Below are 17820 nucleotides of genomic sequence, written 5' to 3'. Positions count from 1 at the left end.
ACTTACGGATGGGGATAATGAGGGATTCTGCAGTGGTGTGACCTCTGGAAGCTGGTTATTGCCTGGCAGGGAGAGCCCAAGGCCATGGCTCCCAAGCCATGGATCAGCCTCTCCCTCCCCTCCATCAGGCTGTTAAGGGAGATGCTTTATCACGTCATGGTACAACCCAGTTTCCGGCCATGCTGGTGACTCACTCCATGTCCATGGTTCATTCCTTTCTGACCCTCAATTTCCCCATCAGTAAAACAGAACATTACCCCAGCCCTGCACCAGCTGTGCTGGTCCTTTGATTGCTTAATGGCTTCAGGTGCCCCACAGGTGCTGCACATAAGGGCAATGAGGGCTTTGTTGCCCACTACCTGCCCTCTGCTGTTCCCCACAGTTCACTTTGGTGGTGGAAGAGGATAGGCTTCTGCTCCTTTTCCTATGGGAAGACTCCAGTAGATACCACAGACAGGGAGGAACGAGGATTCGGATGCAATTTGGATTAGCTAAACATTAAGCTATGCCCAGGTGGAAATGAGCACCTGCAGCCTGGAGCAGCATTCCTGAGGTCACAGGATGTGTGAGTACGTGTGTGAGGTCCCTGGCTCTGCCATGGGAGGGGATGTGGTGCGCAGGCCTGGAGCCAGCCCAGAGCCATCGATTCTGCTTTGCCTGGAAAGAGTGTTCTAAAAATTGCCATAGTCTTTCCTAGCTAAAGTAGGTGAAATATTTATAAACCCAGCCTCTAGAGGAGACCTTTTGCGTAAGCATCAACTGCTCCGGCTTTCAAACAGGAGCTCCCCCCGCCCCGAGCCATCTTGTGCTTCTCGGCCACAGAAGGGGCAACTTTAATTGCGTTTGTCTGGAACGCCTGAACCTGTTTACGGGTACGGGAGACCGCAGGGACGGTCACAGCAGCAGGAGAAAAGGGACCTGGGGGCTTCCTTCCCTGGCTGTGCTCGGCTGCGGCCGGAGCGTGGTGTCAGTGTGTGTGGGGGGCAGCTTTTGGGTACAGAACCCCCCAATGGGGGTCCTGGGAGTACCGGGGGTGGGGGGAGTCGGGATGCTTTCGGTCCCCGGAGGGATGCGCGGGAACGGGGATGCTCCGGGGCTGAAGGGGAGCTCCGTGGGGTGGAGGGGAGCTCGGGGGGGGGGGCTCCGCCCCGGCCCCGGGAGGCGGCGGCGGTCCCCGGTCCCGGAGGCGGAGCCAGCGCCCGGCGCGGCGCCGCGGGCTCCGGAGCCACATCCTGCAAGGGAGGAGCGGGGCCGGGAGCGGAGCCGGGAGCGGGGCCGGGCGGCGCGGGAGCCGCATCGCCGTGGCCGCCCCGCGCCGCCGCCCAGGATGTGGTGGGACGAGCGGGTGTCGGCGCGGTTCCGGAGGAACCTGCAGCCCACCCTCACCTACTGGAGCGTCTTCTTCAGCTTCGGGCTTTGCATCGCGTTCCTGGGGCCCACGCTGCTGGACCTGCGCTGCCAGACACAGAGCTCCCTCTCCCAGATCACTTGGGTCTTCTTCTCCCAGCAGTTCTGCCTCCTGCTCGGCAGCTGCCTCGGAGGGGTCTTCAAGAGGACGTAAGGCGCCTCCCGCAGACCCCCCCCTTCCCCTCTCCGAGGCTTCGCCTCCCCCCCGCATTCCTCCATTGGGTTGGCGTGGCCGAGCCGGGATGGGAAAACCCGAGGGGAGGGAAAACCGCCGCTGGGATGCGGGGCTCCCCGCTCCCGCCTGGTCCCGTACCCCGCAGAGAAGCCACCGTTCCCCCGGAGCTCAGCATGGGGGGAGCCTCGGTGAAGTTCCAGCCAGAACTTCCAGGAGGGGATTTGCCTTAAACCGGTTTTCGATCACGGCAGTGTCATCGGAAGCCTGTTCGGACAACCTCGGTGTCGGGGATCGGGGCACTGCTGTGCTCCCTGCGACCGAGCACGGGGCAAGACGCGAGTGGCCCTCGTGGTCCCACTGCTGGGATCCAGCAGCGCACTCCATGGGCCAGCGCGAAACGCGGGCAGGGGTTTGTCCAGGATGTGTTTTAAGTCCCACACAAAGGCTCAGCCCTGACGATGGCCAAACAGGCGTTTGATTTGCGGCTTGGTGGCGACTGAGCTTCAGCTGCTTATTTACCTTGTCACTAGTTCTTCAGGCGGTGATGTAACGTGTGAGCTCGGGGTGTCTCCGGTGTACTCGTCGTGTGTGTGTTTTAACGGGGAGAATATGGGGGAATTTTGCATGAAGCCTTCACTGTAAAATGCCGTTTAAAGGTGTTGCGTTCAGCTCTTGTGGGTTGTGGCTGATGAGGGTGGCTTTAGAGCACCTGTTAAACCGCCATCCTGGTACATTGAACCCCAGTCTGGACAAGAGCCCGGGGGGTTCATGGAGCACCTCCTGGTCGGGCTGTGCCCGGAGGGGTGGCTGCATGGCAGTGGGGGCAGCACACGGGAGCCTTGCCCCGGGTCTGACACGGATCTGGGGCTGCTGGGTCAGCGGCAGCGCCTCTGCCAGCCCTCGCTCTGCTTCACGTGTGCTTGAAGGAGCAAATGCGCGATTGTTTCCTGCTCTCTGCTTCCTCCCCGCTGCTCTCGCCCTTGCCCAGCCGGTTCCATGCACCCCAATGGGGCTTTGTGCTCAGAGACTCCCGAACTTTGAGCTCTGGGGAGAAGAGCGGATGCTCCTTGTACCGGGATGCGTTTGTGATCCCAGCCTCCAGGGCAAGGGGCTCTGGCAAAGTGGCTGCGAGCAGCAGCCAGGCAGGAGGGCATGGTTTGGGTAACGGTAGCTTGTGAGCACCACGGGGGTTTACTCGGAGCGGTGTGATGTAGTGTGTGGGTCTGGGTGAGGATATTAACTGGTCAGACTCAGAGCATCCCCTCTCCGGGGACGGGCCCATCGAGCTGTCCTGCTGTGGATTTCTACTTCTGGGCCGTGCTGCAGGCTTGTAAATCAAAGCCTGCCAGGCAGGGAGGAGTGCTGGACAAGCTGTGTTTTCCACTTAGGAGATGGGTAGCTGCTAGTAGAGGATCCCAGTGCCTTGCCTGCCTGCAGGCTGGCCGAGCCAAGGTCTGGCTGCAAGCTGTGCTTGATTTCTGCTGCCTGAGGAACGTAGGCTTTGCTGCCTGCTTGTGATTAAAGGCTGTGCTGGTCTGAGCTGGCTGCTCCGAGTGATGGACTCCATGCTGTGGCAGTGGATTCTGCAGCACAAATGGGTGGTGGGACCTAAATAATGGCTTGGTTTCTCTCAGCAGAGAAGCTGCTGAAGGCTGGGTTGTAGCCTCTGTGCTCTCAGCCCCGCTGGAGCCCTGGGAGCACGGAGCATAATGATGGCATCCGTCCCTTCCGTATCTGGGCACCAGCTCCGGCATTCCCTCTGTGCAGGATTCCAAGGAAGTGTGAAGTTTGCCATTGTGCCTTTCCCTGAGTGGTGTGGAGATGGGGTGGGTGCTTGTGCTGGAGACCTGGGTTTGCTGCGTGCTCCCTTCCCTGGCTTCCAGGGAGCTGTGGGAAGCTCAGCTCCCCATGGAGCAGCAGGACCCATTGAAGCTCAGGTTCCCACCAGGCTGCTCCTCTCTTGGGGTTTGCAGGGTGGTAATGACAGGCTCTGCTTCGGAACAACGCAGCTTTACAGAGGGTGCTTGCATGGTCCGTGCTGGGATGGGACCCTTCTGCCCCTCTTCCTTCCATCATTACCCGGGCACACGTTGCAGGATATGGCCCTGCCCTTCTCCCTGCTCCCTCCCTGCCCTCAGAATCCCATCCTCTGAAGGTTCCTGCTCGAGCACGTGGCTGGGGCATGCAGGACACTGCTCACTGCAAGTGACAGCAAAGCCTTTTGTATCAGAGAGCAGAGGGCACGGTGACTTGAACACCAGCTCCTCCGGGGAGGCAGCGCTCCCTGAGCCCGGCCAGTGCTTCCTGCTGGGCACCTGGAGGCAGATGTGGGATAATCCATGCAGCTGCCTTCATCCCTGTCCTCGCTCCATCCCCTCGGGGCTCTGGGGTTTTAATGATCAGTTTTGCAAGTCTGAATTAGCCTGATTAGCATTATTCTTCTTGATGTGAGCGATTTAGAAAAGGCTCCCTGGGGTGGGTGAAAAAACATACTTGAAGTCAAAGAGTTCCTGCTGCAACAGGAACACCGGGAGGGGGGGTCCTATGCGCTGCGTGGGAAGGAGAGGGGAGGCTTTGCTGGCTATAGGATAGCATTAACCATCCTAATCCCATAGAGATCAGCCTAGAACTTTTGCAGGGAGCTGCAGAGCTTCCCTCGAGCCTTATGACGGAGCCAGGACGTGCTCTGGGTGATCCCAAAGCCGAGTCCATGGCGTTCCAAATATCACCAAGGGTTCAGCCCCGCTCTGAAAGTCATGGGGTACCTCACTGGAGGATGCTTTCAAAGAGGTTTGCTCCTAAAGAAACCTCTCAGCTGGTTGCTGGGTGCTGAGCAGTGTCCTGTGACTGCATCTTGGGGCTCTAGCATGGAAGGCAGTGCTTTCTTGGTCCCATTAATGCCAGGACAGCGGGGTTGTGGCACCTTACTGATGTCCTATGACTGGAGCAGGGATTTTTGCTCATTGGGGAGGAGCGAGGCGATGTTTTTAATGCTTTTTAAGGACATAACATGCAATTAATGTTTAACTGTGGCAATGGATGCACTCCCTTCGCAGTGCACAAATGCTTTGCTGGGGCTGCAGAAGAGATGAGGCATTGCTGGGATGCCCTGGAGGGCGTTTGCCTGTCGCTCTCAGCCTTGGATTCCCCCACTGCTTGTGCCTCTGCCCCTCTCCCCACTGCTGTACCCCAGTGGGTGCTCGACGCTGCTTCTCCGGGCTCAGAGCTGCTTCTCTCCCATTTGCTGGCTGGTTTTCCTGCCGTGACTGTGCACATCTCGCTCCGCTCCCTCCCTCATCCCTCCCCCAGGAATCCCACGCTGGCTCCCGTTTTGCTGTCAGAGGGAGATGAGGCCTTGCAGCTGTACAAAGCATTGGCTTCTCCAGTGCGGACTGGGAGACGCGAGCACCCAGCGGGGCTCTGGTGCAGCCAGGGCAGGAGGAGCAGGAGACCTGCCCTTGGCCTGGTTTTCTCCCCGGTGCTGTTGTAAGCAATGAGCAGGATGTGGAGGGATGAATCCCTCCAGGGCTGCAGGTGAGCGAGGGCTGTGCACGAACACAGGGATGTGCCAAGGCTGTTTGGGGCAGGAGGGCTGGCACCAGCCACCGAGGCTCTGCTGCACCTCCAGCTGGTGCCTCCATGGAGCCTTCTCCCTCTCTGGGCAGAGCAAGGAGATGTGGGTGTTAGCAGAGATGAGGGTGCTTTGCTCACGGGTTACGTGTCCGTGCTGGGGACGGGCAGCTGTGTCCCACATCCCCAGCTCATTACGGCAACGGGCTTCTCCCAGGGTCTGGGAGCCGGGGCTGGGGTTGTGCCTGTGCTGCTTCTCCTCTGCTGACTTTAGTCCCATCTTTCTGCTTGTTCCAGTGCTCGCTGTCTGGTCCCCGTTTCCTTCCTTCCTTCCTGCCTTTCCACTTGGCAGCTCCGGAGCATCACGGTGCCAGCCCCGGCGCCTGCTCCATGGCTCGGCTCGCACCGAGAGCAGGCGCAGGCAGGGCTGGGCTGCTGCCAGCCTTGGGGGGCCGGGTACCAGCGTTACCTCTGCCTGCAGCCCCGGGCCTTCTCCGATGGGTGGGAAGCTGCTGCCTGCACCAGGAATGGCAGCGGTGCTACGAGAGAGGATGATGCTGCCAGCACAGAGATGGCACAGGGCATGGGGAGGGAGCCTTGGGGGTTCCCTGTGGGGCAGGATGGCACCTGAGGGCAGGTGTGGGGTGACAGTGATGTGGATGCTCTGCTGGGAGCTGGGATTGCGCAGCAGCTCTCATGCCTGCTCGTGCGATACAGACCGATGTCCCTTTCCCACACCCAGATCTGCCCGGGTAACAAGGGGAGGCTGTGGGTGTTATTCTGCCTTGAAGTGTGCAGAACTGGGGTTTGAAGGGTGCAAAATGTGTCTCTGAGGTGTCACTGTCCCCACAGGAGGTGGCTGTGGCTGCAGTGTGGAGACACGGCAGTGCAGGGTGTGTAGCATCTCCCTTGCGTGCGCTGGAGCTGCATTATTGGAGCTACAGCCTCTGGGCACATTGCTAATGCCTACCCTGACCTGGGGCTGTGGGGTGGGTTCTGCTCTCGTGCTAATCCCGTCCTGTCTTTCCTCTTTCCCTGTTTCAGGTTGTCTCAGTCCTTGTTTGCACTCTTTGCCTCGTCGCTGGCAATCTCCTTGGTCTTTGCCATCATCCCCCTGTGCCACAATGTGGTGGTCCTGGCTGTGGTCATGGCTGTGGCAGGGCTGGCCATGGGCTGCATCGACACCATCTCCAACATGCAGCTGGTGAAGATCTACCAGAAGGACTCTGCCATCTTCCTGCAGGTGAGCAGGGAGCCCTCATCCCCCCCGGCTGAGGAAGAGGAGCAGCCGTCCCCCCGGCTTTACCTCCGTGTCCTGTCTCTCACAGGCCCTTCACTTCTTCGTGGGCTTTGGGGCGCTGCTGAGCCCGCTCATTGCTGACCCCTTCCTCTCGGACACCAACTGCATCCTCTCGAACTCCACGGCCAACGCCTCCAGCAACCTCCCTCACATCCGCAAGTCCCTGGTCCCGCATCACCCAGGGAACCTGTCCCACTACGACCTGCCCATGAAGGGCATGGTGGTCACGCGCGTCTCCTACGCCTTCTGGATCATGGCCCTCATCAATGTAAGTGCTGGGGGCATCCCTGGGTCTTGGCTTTGGAGGTTGCTGCGGTGTTTGGGGGGTGTCGGTGCCCGTTAGGTGGGTCCCAGTGGGAGGTGGGGGTGAGGATGCGGGACATGCTAATGGTGAGGATGGTTGTGCTGGGAGCAGGTTGTACCTCCAGCATCCCCCGGGCAGGAGGGACACCACAAAGAGCCCCAGCTCTCGCTCTGTGGTCAGCCTGGGGAGGAGCTGTATGGGGCTGACTCAGTGGGAGGTGGTTTGCACTGATTTATAGCAATGTGCCATTGATGAACCGAGTTATGGGGCCGAAAGCTCAGTTGAGCTCTCTGCCTATTTGCTGGTGCCCTGGTGGCTTGCGGCAGATGCAGGAGCCCTGTGGCCCTTTGTGAGTGAGATGGTTTTTGTCCTCTTTGTCCCAGAGCTGCTCTTTTGCTGTTGCCCTGTTCCCTACCCCCCAGTTGGCACCCAAATCCCAGCGTGGTTCAATAGGGCTGGTCCCTTGCTGGGCTGTGGCTGTCGCTCCCGCAGTGGCAGGAGCCCCGTGTGTGTCGTTGTCTGTGTGGGTCTGGAGGGATGACTCCAGATCGTGTTACTGCAGCGGTGCTCTTGGTGCCAGGAGTGATGCTGAGGGCAGCGCTGCCGATGGGGTCCCCCCGGTGAGCGCAGCCCTTGCTATGGGGTGCTCTATAATCAGCCAGGCGGGTGCTGGAATGGGTCCCTTTGCACAGGGCCAAAAGGAGCAGTCCCTGCCCAGGAGGAGGAGGCTGCTTTAACCACCTCCACCTCCCGGTGTGCCAGGGGAGAGGTGCTTTAAATTACACCGGAGCCTTCTCTATCCCGCCAGTCCGTCCTGAGCAAGCTGACTGGGTTTAAAGCACCGTTTAACAGCCGCTTTGAACGCAGCGATGGGGCTGCCAGACCCCGCTCTGCTCCTAGCAGTGTCCCAGGGACGTTTTGGATGGGCAGTGCTGGAGTCACCATCCCTGGAAGCGCTCTCAGCCCGTGCAGACGAGGCCCTTGGTGCCGTGGGTGGGTGCTGGCCTTGCTGGGAGGCTGATGGGTGTTGGGATGAGGGTTGGGAAACAAGCACAAGAGGAGCGTGGAGTCGGACGTGCACAGCCCCTGAGCGTGTCCCCTTGCCAAAGCCTGGCTGAGGGAGCTGACTCGGTCCCTTGTTTGAACTGAATAACCCAACCCACAGCCTGCAGGTGCTGGGAGCAGCTCAGGGCTGCTGCCCCTTCCTTAGGCTGTAAGCCTCAGAGGAACGAGGGGGGTGATTTAAACCCCCAGGGAAGGGGATAGAAGGAGGGAGCTGCAGGAATGGGAAGCAGGAGCAGCAGCTTGGTTAGGGAATGGCCGGAGCCCCTGCTCCGGCCCGGTTTTCCCGGGGCTCTGTGTATTCTGACAAGACACCAGCTGAAGTGATTCATTTGTTTAGAGTGGAAAGGTCTCAGTTTGGCATCGCTGCAGCGGGTGAAGCTGCCGGAAGGGTTGTTTTGATGTGATTGAGGCAAAACGGTTTTGCTTTAGTGCGATGCAGTGATTGAGCATTATCGAAATGGAGCGCTGGGATTTCTCCCGGCCAAAACCTTTCATTCAGAAGAGCAAATTTGGGGGTTTTCATCCAGATTTGGAATAAACCCACGGTTTTAAAATCCAGTTTTCCCACAGAACGGAAATTTCATCATCCAGCCCGTTCCAAGGGGCTGGAAATGAGGAACATGTTCCTCCGAGAGAGCCGTGTTTGTCCGGAAGGTGGTTTCCCAGGGGAAGTGTGGGATACTCCATTGTGCTTAGGTTGCTTAAAAGTAGCCTGGACACAATAGCAGGGAACAGCCCCGTGCTCCTGGGGGGAGAGACCGAAATAGAAAGGGGAGGGAAGGAGCCTGGGTGATACCCAGGCTGGGCTGCGTGAGGCAGCAGCTGCTTGAGCTTGTAATGATGGGAGAATGCTGGGATGCCCCTCATCCCCCTTGGAAAGAGAAAACCCTTCCGCTGACGGTGGTGAAGCAGAGAAAGCCCAAAGCAAATGGTTCTTGTAGCAAAACCTCTGCCTGCCCAAAGGGAGCCCCAGCCTGGTTTGGGCTGGAAGGGACCTTAAAGCTCCTCCAGCTCCAACCCCTGCCCCGGGCAGGGACCCCTTCCACTGGAGCAGCTTGCTCCAAGCCCTGTGTCCAACCTGGCCTTGAGCACTGCCAGGGATGGGGCAGCCACAGCTTCTCTGGGCACCCTGTGCCAGCGCCTCAGCACCCTCACAGGGAAGAGCTTCTGCCTAAGAGCTCAGCTCAGTCTCCCCTCGGGCAGGTTAAAGCCATTCCCCTTGGCCTGTCCCTACATCCCTTGTCCCAAGCCCCTCTCCAGGTTTCCTGCAGCCCCTTCAGGCACTGGAGCTGCTCTCAGGTCTCCCCTTTAGGAGCCTTCTCCTCTCCAGGCTGACCCAGCCCCACTCTTTGCCTTGTGCCAGGCAGCCAAGAAACGTGGTGCTGCCAGCCTGGAGCTGGTGCGGTTGGATAAAGCAAAAGGGACTTTGGTGCCATTGCTTTAGAGGTGAGGATGTGGGGAGCAAGGGTAAGCCTAGCCTTCGAGTGGGAATTGCAGGGGTCTGGAGCCGGGGCCCTTTCCTGAGTGCTCCTTAAGGCTGGAGGGCTCAGGGATGTTATCGTGGCCCAGGCCCTCTGCATGGGGATATTTTCTGCCAGATCTGCAATTTGGAAGAATAAAACCAGGTCCTGCCCTCCGGAAGGATTGGAACTATCAAGCAAATGCCTTTCTCTTCCATGGGACCGAACTCACTGTTCCTATTCCCATTGTTCCCAGAACAATGAAGTCCTCAAAAATGAATTCAGGCAAGAGGGGCGGGATGGGGTGGGGAGGAATTCTCCATACATTTAAATCCTGCCTCGAGCCAACAAAAAGCAGGAAATTTGGAGCTGGGGCTCCCACTTGCTCACAGACATGGAGAAAACAAGCCCTGGGCGGCCGGAGGGTGAGCTGTCCCTTAGGATTTCCTGGCTTTCTCCCACGCTTTGCTGCAGGATAAACTCGGCTATGGTGGGAAGAGACCACAATGGGCTCTGGTTGCTTCCCTCTGCTTTTTCTGCCCCCAAAACAGGGACGTTCCCTTGCCTTGAAGGCACCGTTGAGCCGTGGCTGTGCTCAGGGTGCAGGGGGTGATGCTGCTGTGATGGATCCAGCCCTGAGGCCAGTCCCAGGTCCCTCGGTACCAAGAGGCCGTTTGAAGCTGCGGGGCTGCTGGTGTTGGCCTGGGAACCACGAGCTCATCTCTTTGGAGGTGCTGAGCAACCTCTGCTAATGGCTGGAGCCGGGCAGAGCAGGTCCTGGAGCTGCTGTTGTTCCCCCACACAGGGTTTCAGGCGCAGCTCTCCGGCTCCCCACAAGCAAAAGCTACTTCACTGCTGTGTTCTCTGGGCAGGTGCTCGGAAACCAGGACACTTGGGTGTTGAAGGACTGGTACGGTGCTTTGTGAGCGTTGTATTTAGGTGCCTTCTGCTGCAGTGCCCTTGTTCCCAGGTGAATTGTTCCCATCCCACAGGACCCTCAGGAGATGCCCCAGTTGTGTTTCACAGCAGAGTCTTTGCTCTCAGCTTGTCATTTATCTTTTCCCTTTCTTACCAGCTCTCCTAGCACACCCCCATCCCTCCTGCAGTAGCTCCTTACCCCACTGCCACCCTGTCCTTGCTCCTGGAGGTTAATCCAGGCACATGGAATGGTTTGGGTTGAAGGGACCTTAAAGCTCCTCCAGCTCCAACCCCTGCCACGGGCAGGGACCCCTTCCACTGGAGCAGCTTGCTCCAAGCCCCTGTGTCCAACCTGGCCTTGAGCACTGCCAGGGATGGGGCAGCCACAGCTTCTCTGGGCACCCTGTGCCAGCGCCTCAGCACCCTCACAGGGAAGAGCTTCTGCCTGAGAGCTCATCTCAGTCTCCCCTCTTTTGTCTCCACACGGGAGCTGCTCCAGTCCCTGAGCATCTTTGTGGCCTCCTTGCTCCGACAGCTCCTTGTCCTTGTGCTGGGGCTGCCTGAGCCGCACATGGGAGCGGGGTCGAGGGGCACCCATTGCAGGTGCTCGGTGCATCCCCTACAGTGCCATCGGGGGGGAGCTGAGCCGTGCTGAGCCGAGCTGAGCCGTCCCTCTCTGTCGCCCCCAGCTGCCCGTGCCCATCGCCGTGTTCTTCCTGCTCTACAAGGAGCGGATGGTGCCGTGCTTCAGCAGCAGCAGCCACCCGCTGCTCTCTGCCGACGAGCTGGCCATGGAGACGCGCCCGGCGGACAAGGACGAGCTCAGCACCGCCGTGCAGCGGCCGCACGGAGCTGGAGGTGAGCGCTGGGGTTAGGTGGGACCCGGAGCCGTGCGCGGAGCTCGGTGTCCCGCTGCTGGCTCCAAGCTGGCCCCAGCCCTTGCGCACACGTGGAAGTTGGGCCCCTTCGTGTCCCGCTGGGCTTGGGCCAGGTTGGGAGCTCGCTGGGGGTGTAACCGTGGGGCGCAGATGGGTGAATGAGAAAGGAACGAGGACGGTGCCTCTGCGCGGGGGGAGAAGAACCCCAGCAACGGTTTGCCCTTGAACTTGTGAGTGCCCCTGTTCTGGGGGCGATAGCGTTGTTCGTTGGTGCCCCAGAGAAACCTCTCCGAGGGAGCGCATGGTTTAGGGCTGTCGGAAGCAGTGGCTTTACCTGAAGGGGAAGTTTAGGGAATGGTCGCAGGTGGAGGCCGTTAGAGATGTGTTGAGGTGCTGCAGGGAAGGATCACGGGTGTCCCCGACACGGTGGGTTCTCTGCTGTCTCGTAAGGTTGTGCTCATCTGAAGGCATTTCCCTTAGCCGAGACACTGATGGTTCCTTTCCTCAACCCCGCCGCCCGTTTCCATAAAACCCACTGGAGCTTCACGTTCTTCAGATCTCGGTCTTCCTCTTAGAAGCAGTTGGGATGAATCCTGTGGGAAGCAGGAAGCTGCATGGGGAACGCAGACACGTCTGTGCTGGCAAAACCCCCCCTTCCCCATGCGAGTAGCGAGGATTTCATCTTTGCCACGCAGGAGCATCTCACCTGGGCAGGACTCCTTAGCAGCAGCCCTTGGCGCAGCCCGGAGCGGGGCGATGTAAATGGGAGTCGGGAATTCCAGGGGTCCTGAGCCCCGGCTTTGCTCTGTTCCGAGGGGGTGACTCGAGCTCCGCGTCCTCCCTCTCTTTCCCAGAGTTGGCTTGGTTGGGTGTAAATAGCGTTTAGCTGAGGAACGTGCCCCGCGTGGCGCTCCCACAGCCCAGGGGCTCCAAGCACGAGTGCTGTGGGCAGATGGGCTTGTTTCTGTTGGCCGTAAGAGCAATGTGGAGCTCCCGAAGGGGAAGAGGAGCACGAGCAGCTACAGAAAGAGAAGTAGCAAATACCCCGGAGTGTGAGGACCCCAGCCTATGGCCCTAACCGAGCCCATCTGCCTTGTGGTAGGTAAAGCCAGAGGCGGTGCCAGCGGAGGTCAGCAGCGCTCCACTGTTGTTCATGGTCCTCTATGAGTCTGAGCACAAACCAAGCACCCAGCCCCAGGGGGATGTTCCAGCTAAGTTTGCTTTGCATTGTTTCTCACCAGGTCATGATGACTTACTTAGCTGCTGCCAAAGCAAAAACTTCAGAGGGGCTTCTTACACCTACTTCGCAGTCCACATCACTGGGGCTCTTGTTCTCTTCATGACTGATGGGATTGTGGTGAGTTCAGCTGATAGAGGGATCTTCTCTGAGCAAAGCTCTGTGGCTTTCTTCCTTCCCAACCACTTAGAACAGCCCACAAAGCTAATGGCAGTCAGGCTGATAAGCGCCCTGCTTCTTGGGAGGGTTTTGTGGCTTCTCCTGTGTTCCGGGCTCTGTGTTGGTGCAGCCAGAGCGCTACTAACCCAACCGGTTCAGGGTTGCGATGGTGTCTGCTTGGATGCAGTGCAGGTCTCTTCTCAGGTCAGCCAAGAGGCAAGAACAGCTTCCTCTTAGTTCATGACAACCGTGGCTCTTTGTTCCATGGGTGTCCTGAGCCCTCCAAACCCGAGCTGAGGGCACGTGGGGATGGCGCGGGCTCAGCAGTGGCCTGGCAGCGTGGTCCTGGCTGGGTGCACCGTGCATAGCACTCGTGTCCGGGTGAGCAGGATGCTGGCAAGGTGCTGCTCTTTGTCTTTCCATGGCTTCGGCTCACGGTAAAACACTGCTGGGTCTTGCCAGGGCATTAAACAGGGTCTGGAAGAGGAGCGGGGTTACACGCAGTAGCTGTCAGACACAGGGACTCTGCAGGGATTCCATCGTCAAGGTGATCAACTCCAGGTTCTTAATGTGGTGTGTTTGAGAGGGCACGGTTCCAAAAGGACGAGGCAGCCCCTAGAGACGAGGGCATCTCTACAGAGAGGAGCTGAGCATGCTTTTGACCCAGTCATAGTGCGAGTCTTGCCCTTTAGGAGAGCTCAAGTCTTGTGTTCTGCTCCTGGTGGAAGCCTGTCTCCAGCTGCCAACCCTTGGGAACAAGGCTCGGTGCGGTTCGGTAGCGCATCCATAGGTGGGCTCTCCAGCACTGCCACAGCGTTGGGAATAACTGAGGGCAAAGCCTGGAAGTCCTCACAGCGCTGTGACTGCTCTTGTGTTCCCCTGCAGGGAGAGTACTCGGGCTTCATTTACAGCTACGCGGTGGAGGAGCCGCTCTCTGTAGTGCACAAGGTGGCCGGGTACCTGCCCAGCCTCTTCTGGGGCTTCATCACGCTGGGCAGGCTCATCTCCATCCCTGTGTCCTACCGCATGAAGCCAGCAACGATGGTCTTCATCAACGTGGTAAGGCTGGGTTTACTGCGGGTCTAATCCTGCTCGCCTCCAGGATGCTGCCTGGCTCTGGTGGTGATGGGCAGAGCTAGGGTAAAGCCTTCCTCTGCGTGCCTGTCGCCGATGCCAGTGCATGAGGGAGCCGAGGCTTGCTTACCACTTGGTTGCATCGCTTTGCTGGGCGATCCTCAGTTGATCTAAGCATAGAAAGCGCCTCGTAAAGTGCCTGCCAGCGTTATTGCACGTTCTCTTTGGCCTCTACAGGGGACTAATGCCCATGTCAGCTGTGGGAGAGGGAAAGCAGAGGTCAGTAAATTCTCTACTTGGACTGTAGCAGCTGGCAAAGGAACCAATGTGATGTGAAGCTGCTGCTTAACCAAACACATCCGCTTGGAAAGGGCAGGAATCCTGTCAGGATGCGTGAGGAAGATGGGCATCAGGATGTGGCAGCCAACAGGGAGGGGATTGTGCCCATTCACGCTTGCACCCAAAGAGGAACCGAGGGAGCAGGCAGCGAATTTACAAGTTATTACCAGCACAAGTTCCCTTCGTAGCAGGGCTCAGTTGATGTCGCAAAGCCAAGGGGGTGGTGACAGACCAGGAGCCACAGCTCCGAACAGTGAGGCTGGTGTCCTGTGCAGACAGGAGGTGAGGCCCCTGCGTGGGCACTTTGAGCTTGGCTACCAGCAGGCAGAGCCAAATGCACCGGGGCTGGGATACAACTGCGTGCAGCTCCCACGGGAGCACACGGGTGCTGTGAGCAGGGGATGCCTGCCACTGACCGCATCCCTTGTCCAGCCTGCATCCTTGCCCCGTTAAGAACCCTGAGGACAGGACTGCTGCCTTAGCTGCTGCTAATACGTGGGGAGAAGAGGGAGCAGCCTCCAGCCCTGGTTGGAAGCTGCCGCACGTCCCCTTAAAGCCAAGGGTGGTAGCACCATCATTTGCCTGTCACCGAGCCCCTTGTGCTGCTGCACGCAGGGAGGTACAGGTGAGCCTTACGGCAAACTGCAGGGGGAATTCAGTGTCTCTAGAACCCAAATCGCTCTGTACAGGCACGCACCCATCCTAGGGGCCTAACAACGAACTGACGTGGTGGTGCTGCAGGGCTCCCTCTGGTGACCCTGCCGTGCCGGGTGCTGCACCTCATCTCGGATGGCTTTGCTGGCACAAGCCAGAGGCCAGGGCAGTGTTTAAGTGGAGCTGGTTCTTTGGCTTTGCTGCTGTGCCTGGTTTCTGAGTGAGTTCATTCCTTAGCCTGCTCAAACAGAGCTATCGGGGACTGAGATGTGATTATTATGGAAGTAGCAGTATTGGATTTAAAAGTGTTTCAGCTAGAATCTGAAGTCTCTACCCAGTGAAGATGAGACCCAGGTACCACGTTACGGTCTAAAGCCCTGTCATAAAAAGCACCAAGTTCTTTGCTGTAAAGGCTTTTATTTGTCAGGTTTCTCAGGTTGTGATCTTTCTGTCAGCATTTATGTTCCTTTTCCAGACTATTTTCTACATTAAAATTGAGTCCAGGTCCTGTTCTTGCCACTCAGCATTTTACACCCTCCTGTTCGCAGGTCGGAGTCCTGATAACCTTCCTCCTGCTCCTCATCTTCTCCCACAGCGTCGTCTTCCTGTTCGTGGGGACAGCATCCCTGGGGCTGTTCCTCAGCAGCACCTTCCCCAGCATGTTGGCCTACACCGAGGACATCCTGCAGTACAAAGGTGAGCAGGGACCAGGCACTAGCAGCAGGTAGATGGTCAAGCCCAGAGCCAGCACCTCCTTCCCTCCATCCTCAGGGATGCTGCCTTGGAAGCCTGGAGGAAAGCTCTGGTTCTGAGCAGTGTTTGTTCAAGCTGGAGGAGCTTTGGGTTGGAAGGGACCTTAAAGCAGTCTGGGATTCTATGATTTGCATGGAGATACCCGTGGCAGATGGGGCCATCCCTGCAGGCTGCCCCAGCATCACTTGTGCTGTTTCTTTGCAGGCTGTGCCACGACCGTGCTGGTGACTGGAGCTGGCATTGGGGAGATGGTGCTGCAGTTACTGGTGGGATCGGTGAGTGTGGACAGGGCACAGCACAAACTGACGGCAGCCTTTAAGCCGAAACCTTAGTCCAGGCTTTGGGCAGCTGCTGGGGAAAAACCACTGCATTACCTTGGAGCTAAGGACCAGTAACGCTGCCACCGGCTGCTGGCTGAGGTACCTGAGCGCTGTGATGACATCTGCTCCCTTTCCCCCTTTGAATTGCAGATCATACACGATCAGGGCAGCTACAGTTTCCTGGTGTGTGGGATGATCTTTGGAGGCTTGGCCTTTACCTTCTACGCCTTCCTCTTGTTTTTCCACAGGATGTACCCCAAGCCCTCAGCAGGTAAGGCAGCCCCAGCGCCCGGCACTGCTTTAGACTGAGAGGAAGAGGGGCACACGCAGCGCTCCAGAGCCGGGCTGCAGGGCCTCAGCAAAATGCAAGGAAATGGTTATTTTGCTGCTGCTTCCCGTCCCCTCTTCCTGCTTGGCCTTGCCCACAAAGCCTCGGCAGCCACAGCTCAGGGTTTGCTCGCTTTGCTGGGGGAGAAGCGAGGGATCAAGCAGGACTCGCACAGGACCCGTAACTCCACGGGCTGGCTGTGCAAGCACTGCACTGCTGCTGGACAGTAGCACAGACTGCACAAGCCTTCCCTGTGCTGCTCCCTGGCAGGAGCCAGGGAATGAGCGGGTCTGCCATCCAAAGAGAGAAGCCTCACTGATAAGGAATTCTCTTACCTGTCCCCTCAATCTGCATGTGCTCTGTGCGCTCCCCTTGTAAAAGGTGCTTTGGGGACTGGTCCAGGTTACTGGAAACGGAGGCCTGTCTTAATGGGATGGTTTGTGTTGGAAGGGAGCTTAAAGCTCCTCCAGCTCCAACCCCTGCCCCGGGCAGGGACCCCTTCCACGGGAGCAGCTTGCTCCAAGCCCTGTGTCCAACCTGGCCTTGAGCACTGCCAGGGATGGGGCAGATGCAGCTGCTCTGGGCTTTGCTGCTCTTGTGATGCAAACCTGATGTCGATGTTGCAGACATGGACGATGCCTCCCCTGACAAACCAGCAGTGAGAGACGACACGGGGCAGTACCAGCGCTGAAGCAGCGGCCAAGCCCTAGCCAAGCAATAAACCACACAGCGAAGCACTGCTCTTACAGATGATTTCACATCTAATGACTGAATCATGCAAGTCTTCTGCAATCAAAAGCACATGAGATTGGGTAAGTCGGAATCAAGACAACATCCTGAAACACTGCCTCAAGCTAAGCACAAGCTGCCCCTGTCACACAAACCAAAAGGACCAGCATCAGCGTGACCCTTGCGTCTGATGGCCGTGTACGGAGGGGTGATGGGAGCAGCTCCTCCTGCCAACGCACCTTCTTTCTTACCAGTTCAGGATGAAGGGGACGAAGGAAAAGGTTCTCTCTGTCCCATAGGTAAGACTGAGCCTCTCCTGGCTTAGACATTGAACGGAAGATGTTTCTTTTGGTCTGTAACATACAGAAGCCCCACCACTTTATAGCACAATATTGGATTGGATTCCTTTTTGTGTAACACTGACTCGAGTATGTGTCACCTCCATGTACACTGCCAAAGGGGGAAACCTACACCATTGGTAGAGCCAGCCCACCAAGTGCACAGCGGTAGCAGGACCCATCTGTATTTGCACAGTTGATTCTTCTCTCTCATGCACTATCATCATCAGCCCTCTTCACTAAGCCAGTGTCTTATGCAGCATGCTAGGGCCTCTTGATCATTAAAATCATTAGCTTTCACCTTGGTTTTGAGTCAAGACTGACTTGTGGTTTGTTTTGCTTTCAGTCACTAGTTTAGCTGCTACGGTCGCAGTGTCTTTTAGGGTGGCTTTATTTCTAGCTTCCAGTTGAAGCTTAACCAGAGGTATTTGGGAGCCAGCCTCCAGCTGCTTCATCTGTGCAATACTTATTATCCAGGTGCCTTCTTTAAGGTACTTTCATAGCCCACGCATGACCTATCACAAGCGATGAAGAAAGGACTGGCTTCAGAAGAGTGTAAAGCCCCATCCATCTATTTCTTCAGTGAGTGATTGGACATGTACTTTTTGCTTTAACTGCTGTATGTGGGTGTACATATGTACGTGTGTATATAAAGCAGTGTTTAATTAAAGGTGATTGATTGCTAGATTCTCAGCATGATTGGACTTGGATAATTCAGCTCTTTCTGGCCAAGGCTATCAGCTGCTACCTAAATGTAACCTCTTTTAACTTGCATTTGGTTCAGTGGTTCTGGCTTTCCAAGCAGATCTTGC

The 17820-nt window shown here is 57.6% G+C and overlaps 1 protein-coding gene across 2 annotated transcripts; it reads left to right on the top strand.

Annotated features, from left to right (window-relative positions):
- The first annotated feature begins 1202 nt into the window (after positions 1-1202).
- MFSD4A (major facilitator superfamily domain containing 4A) lies at positions 1203-17701 on the top strand. 2 transcript variants are annotated; one of them, XM_062605634.1, is made up of 10 exons: positions 1206-1557; positions 6197-6395; positions 6481-6720; positions 10889-11057; positions 12319-12434; positions 13359-13532; positions 15089-15236; positions 15498-15568; positions 15764-15884; positions 16568-17701. In XM_062605634.1, exons 1-10 carry the CDS (start codon positions 1328-1330, stop codon positions 16630-16632), a joined length of 1533 nt encoding a protein of 510 aa, XP_062461618.1. In that variant the 5' UTR covers positions 1206-1327; the 3' UTR covers positions 16633-17701. The 2 variants fall into 2 exon arrangements, with proteins under 2 accessions (XP_062461620.1, XP_062461618.1); XM_062605636.1 differs by lacking the exon at positions 12319-12434 and having other exon boundaries at positions 1203-1557.
- Positions 17702-17820: the final 119 nt, after the last annotated feature.

Source organism: Pezoporus occidentalis, unplaced genomic scaffold (assembly GCF_034315485.1).
Source record: "Pezoporus occidentalis ecotype Australia unplaced genomic scaffold, CSIRO_AGI_Poc_V1 ctg92, whole genome shotgun sequence".
NCBI classification, from domain to species: Eukaryota; Metazoa; Chordata; class Aves; order Psittaciformes; family Psittacidae; genus Pezoporus; species Pezoporus occidentalis.
The sequence above is the reverse complement of the archived record's forward strand: the minus strand, read 5'-3'. Positions and strand labels throughout refer to the sequence as shown.

Bases quoted from the DNA above. Each gene is read 5' to 3' on its own strand.
- MFSD4A (XM_062605634.1), top strand. From the start codon at position 1,328: ATGTGGTGGGACGAGCGGGTGTCGGCGCGGTTCCGGAGGAACCTGCAG. The intron at 15,569-15,763 runs GTGAGTGTGGAC...TTTGAATTGCAG, and splicing joins TGCAGTTACTGGTGGGATCG to ATCATACACGATCAGGGCAG. The intron at 15,885-16,567 runs GTAAGGCAGCCC...TCGATGTTGCAG, and splicing joins GTACCCCAAGCCCTCAGCAG to ACATGGACGATGCCTCCCCT.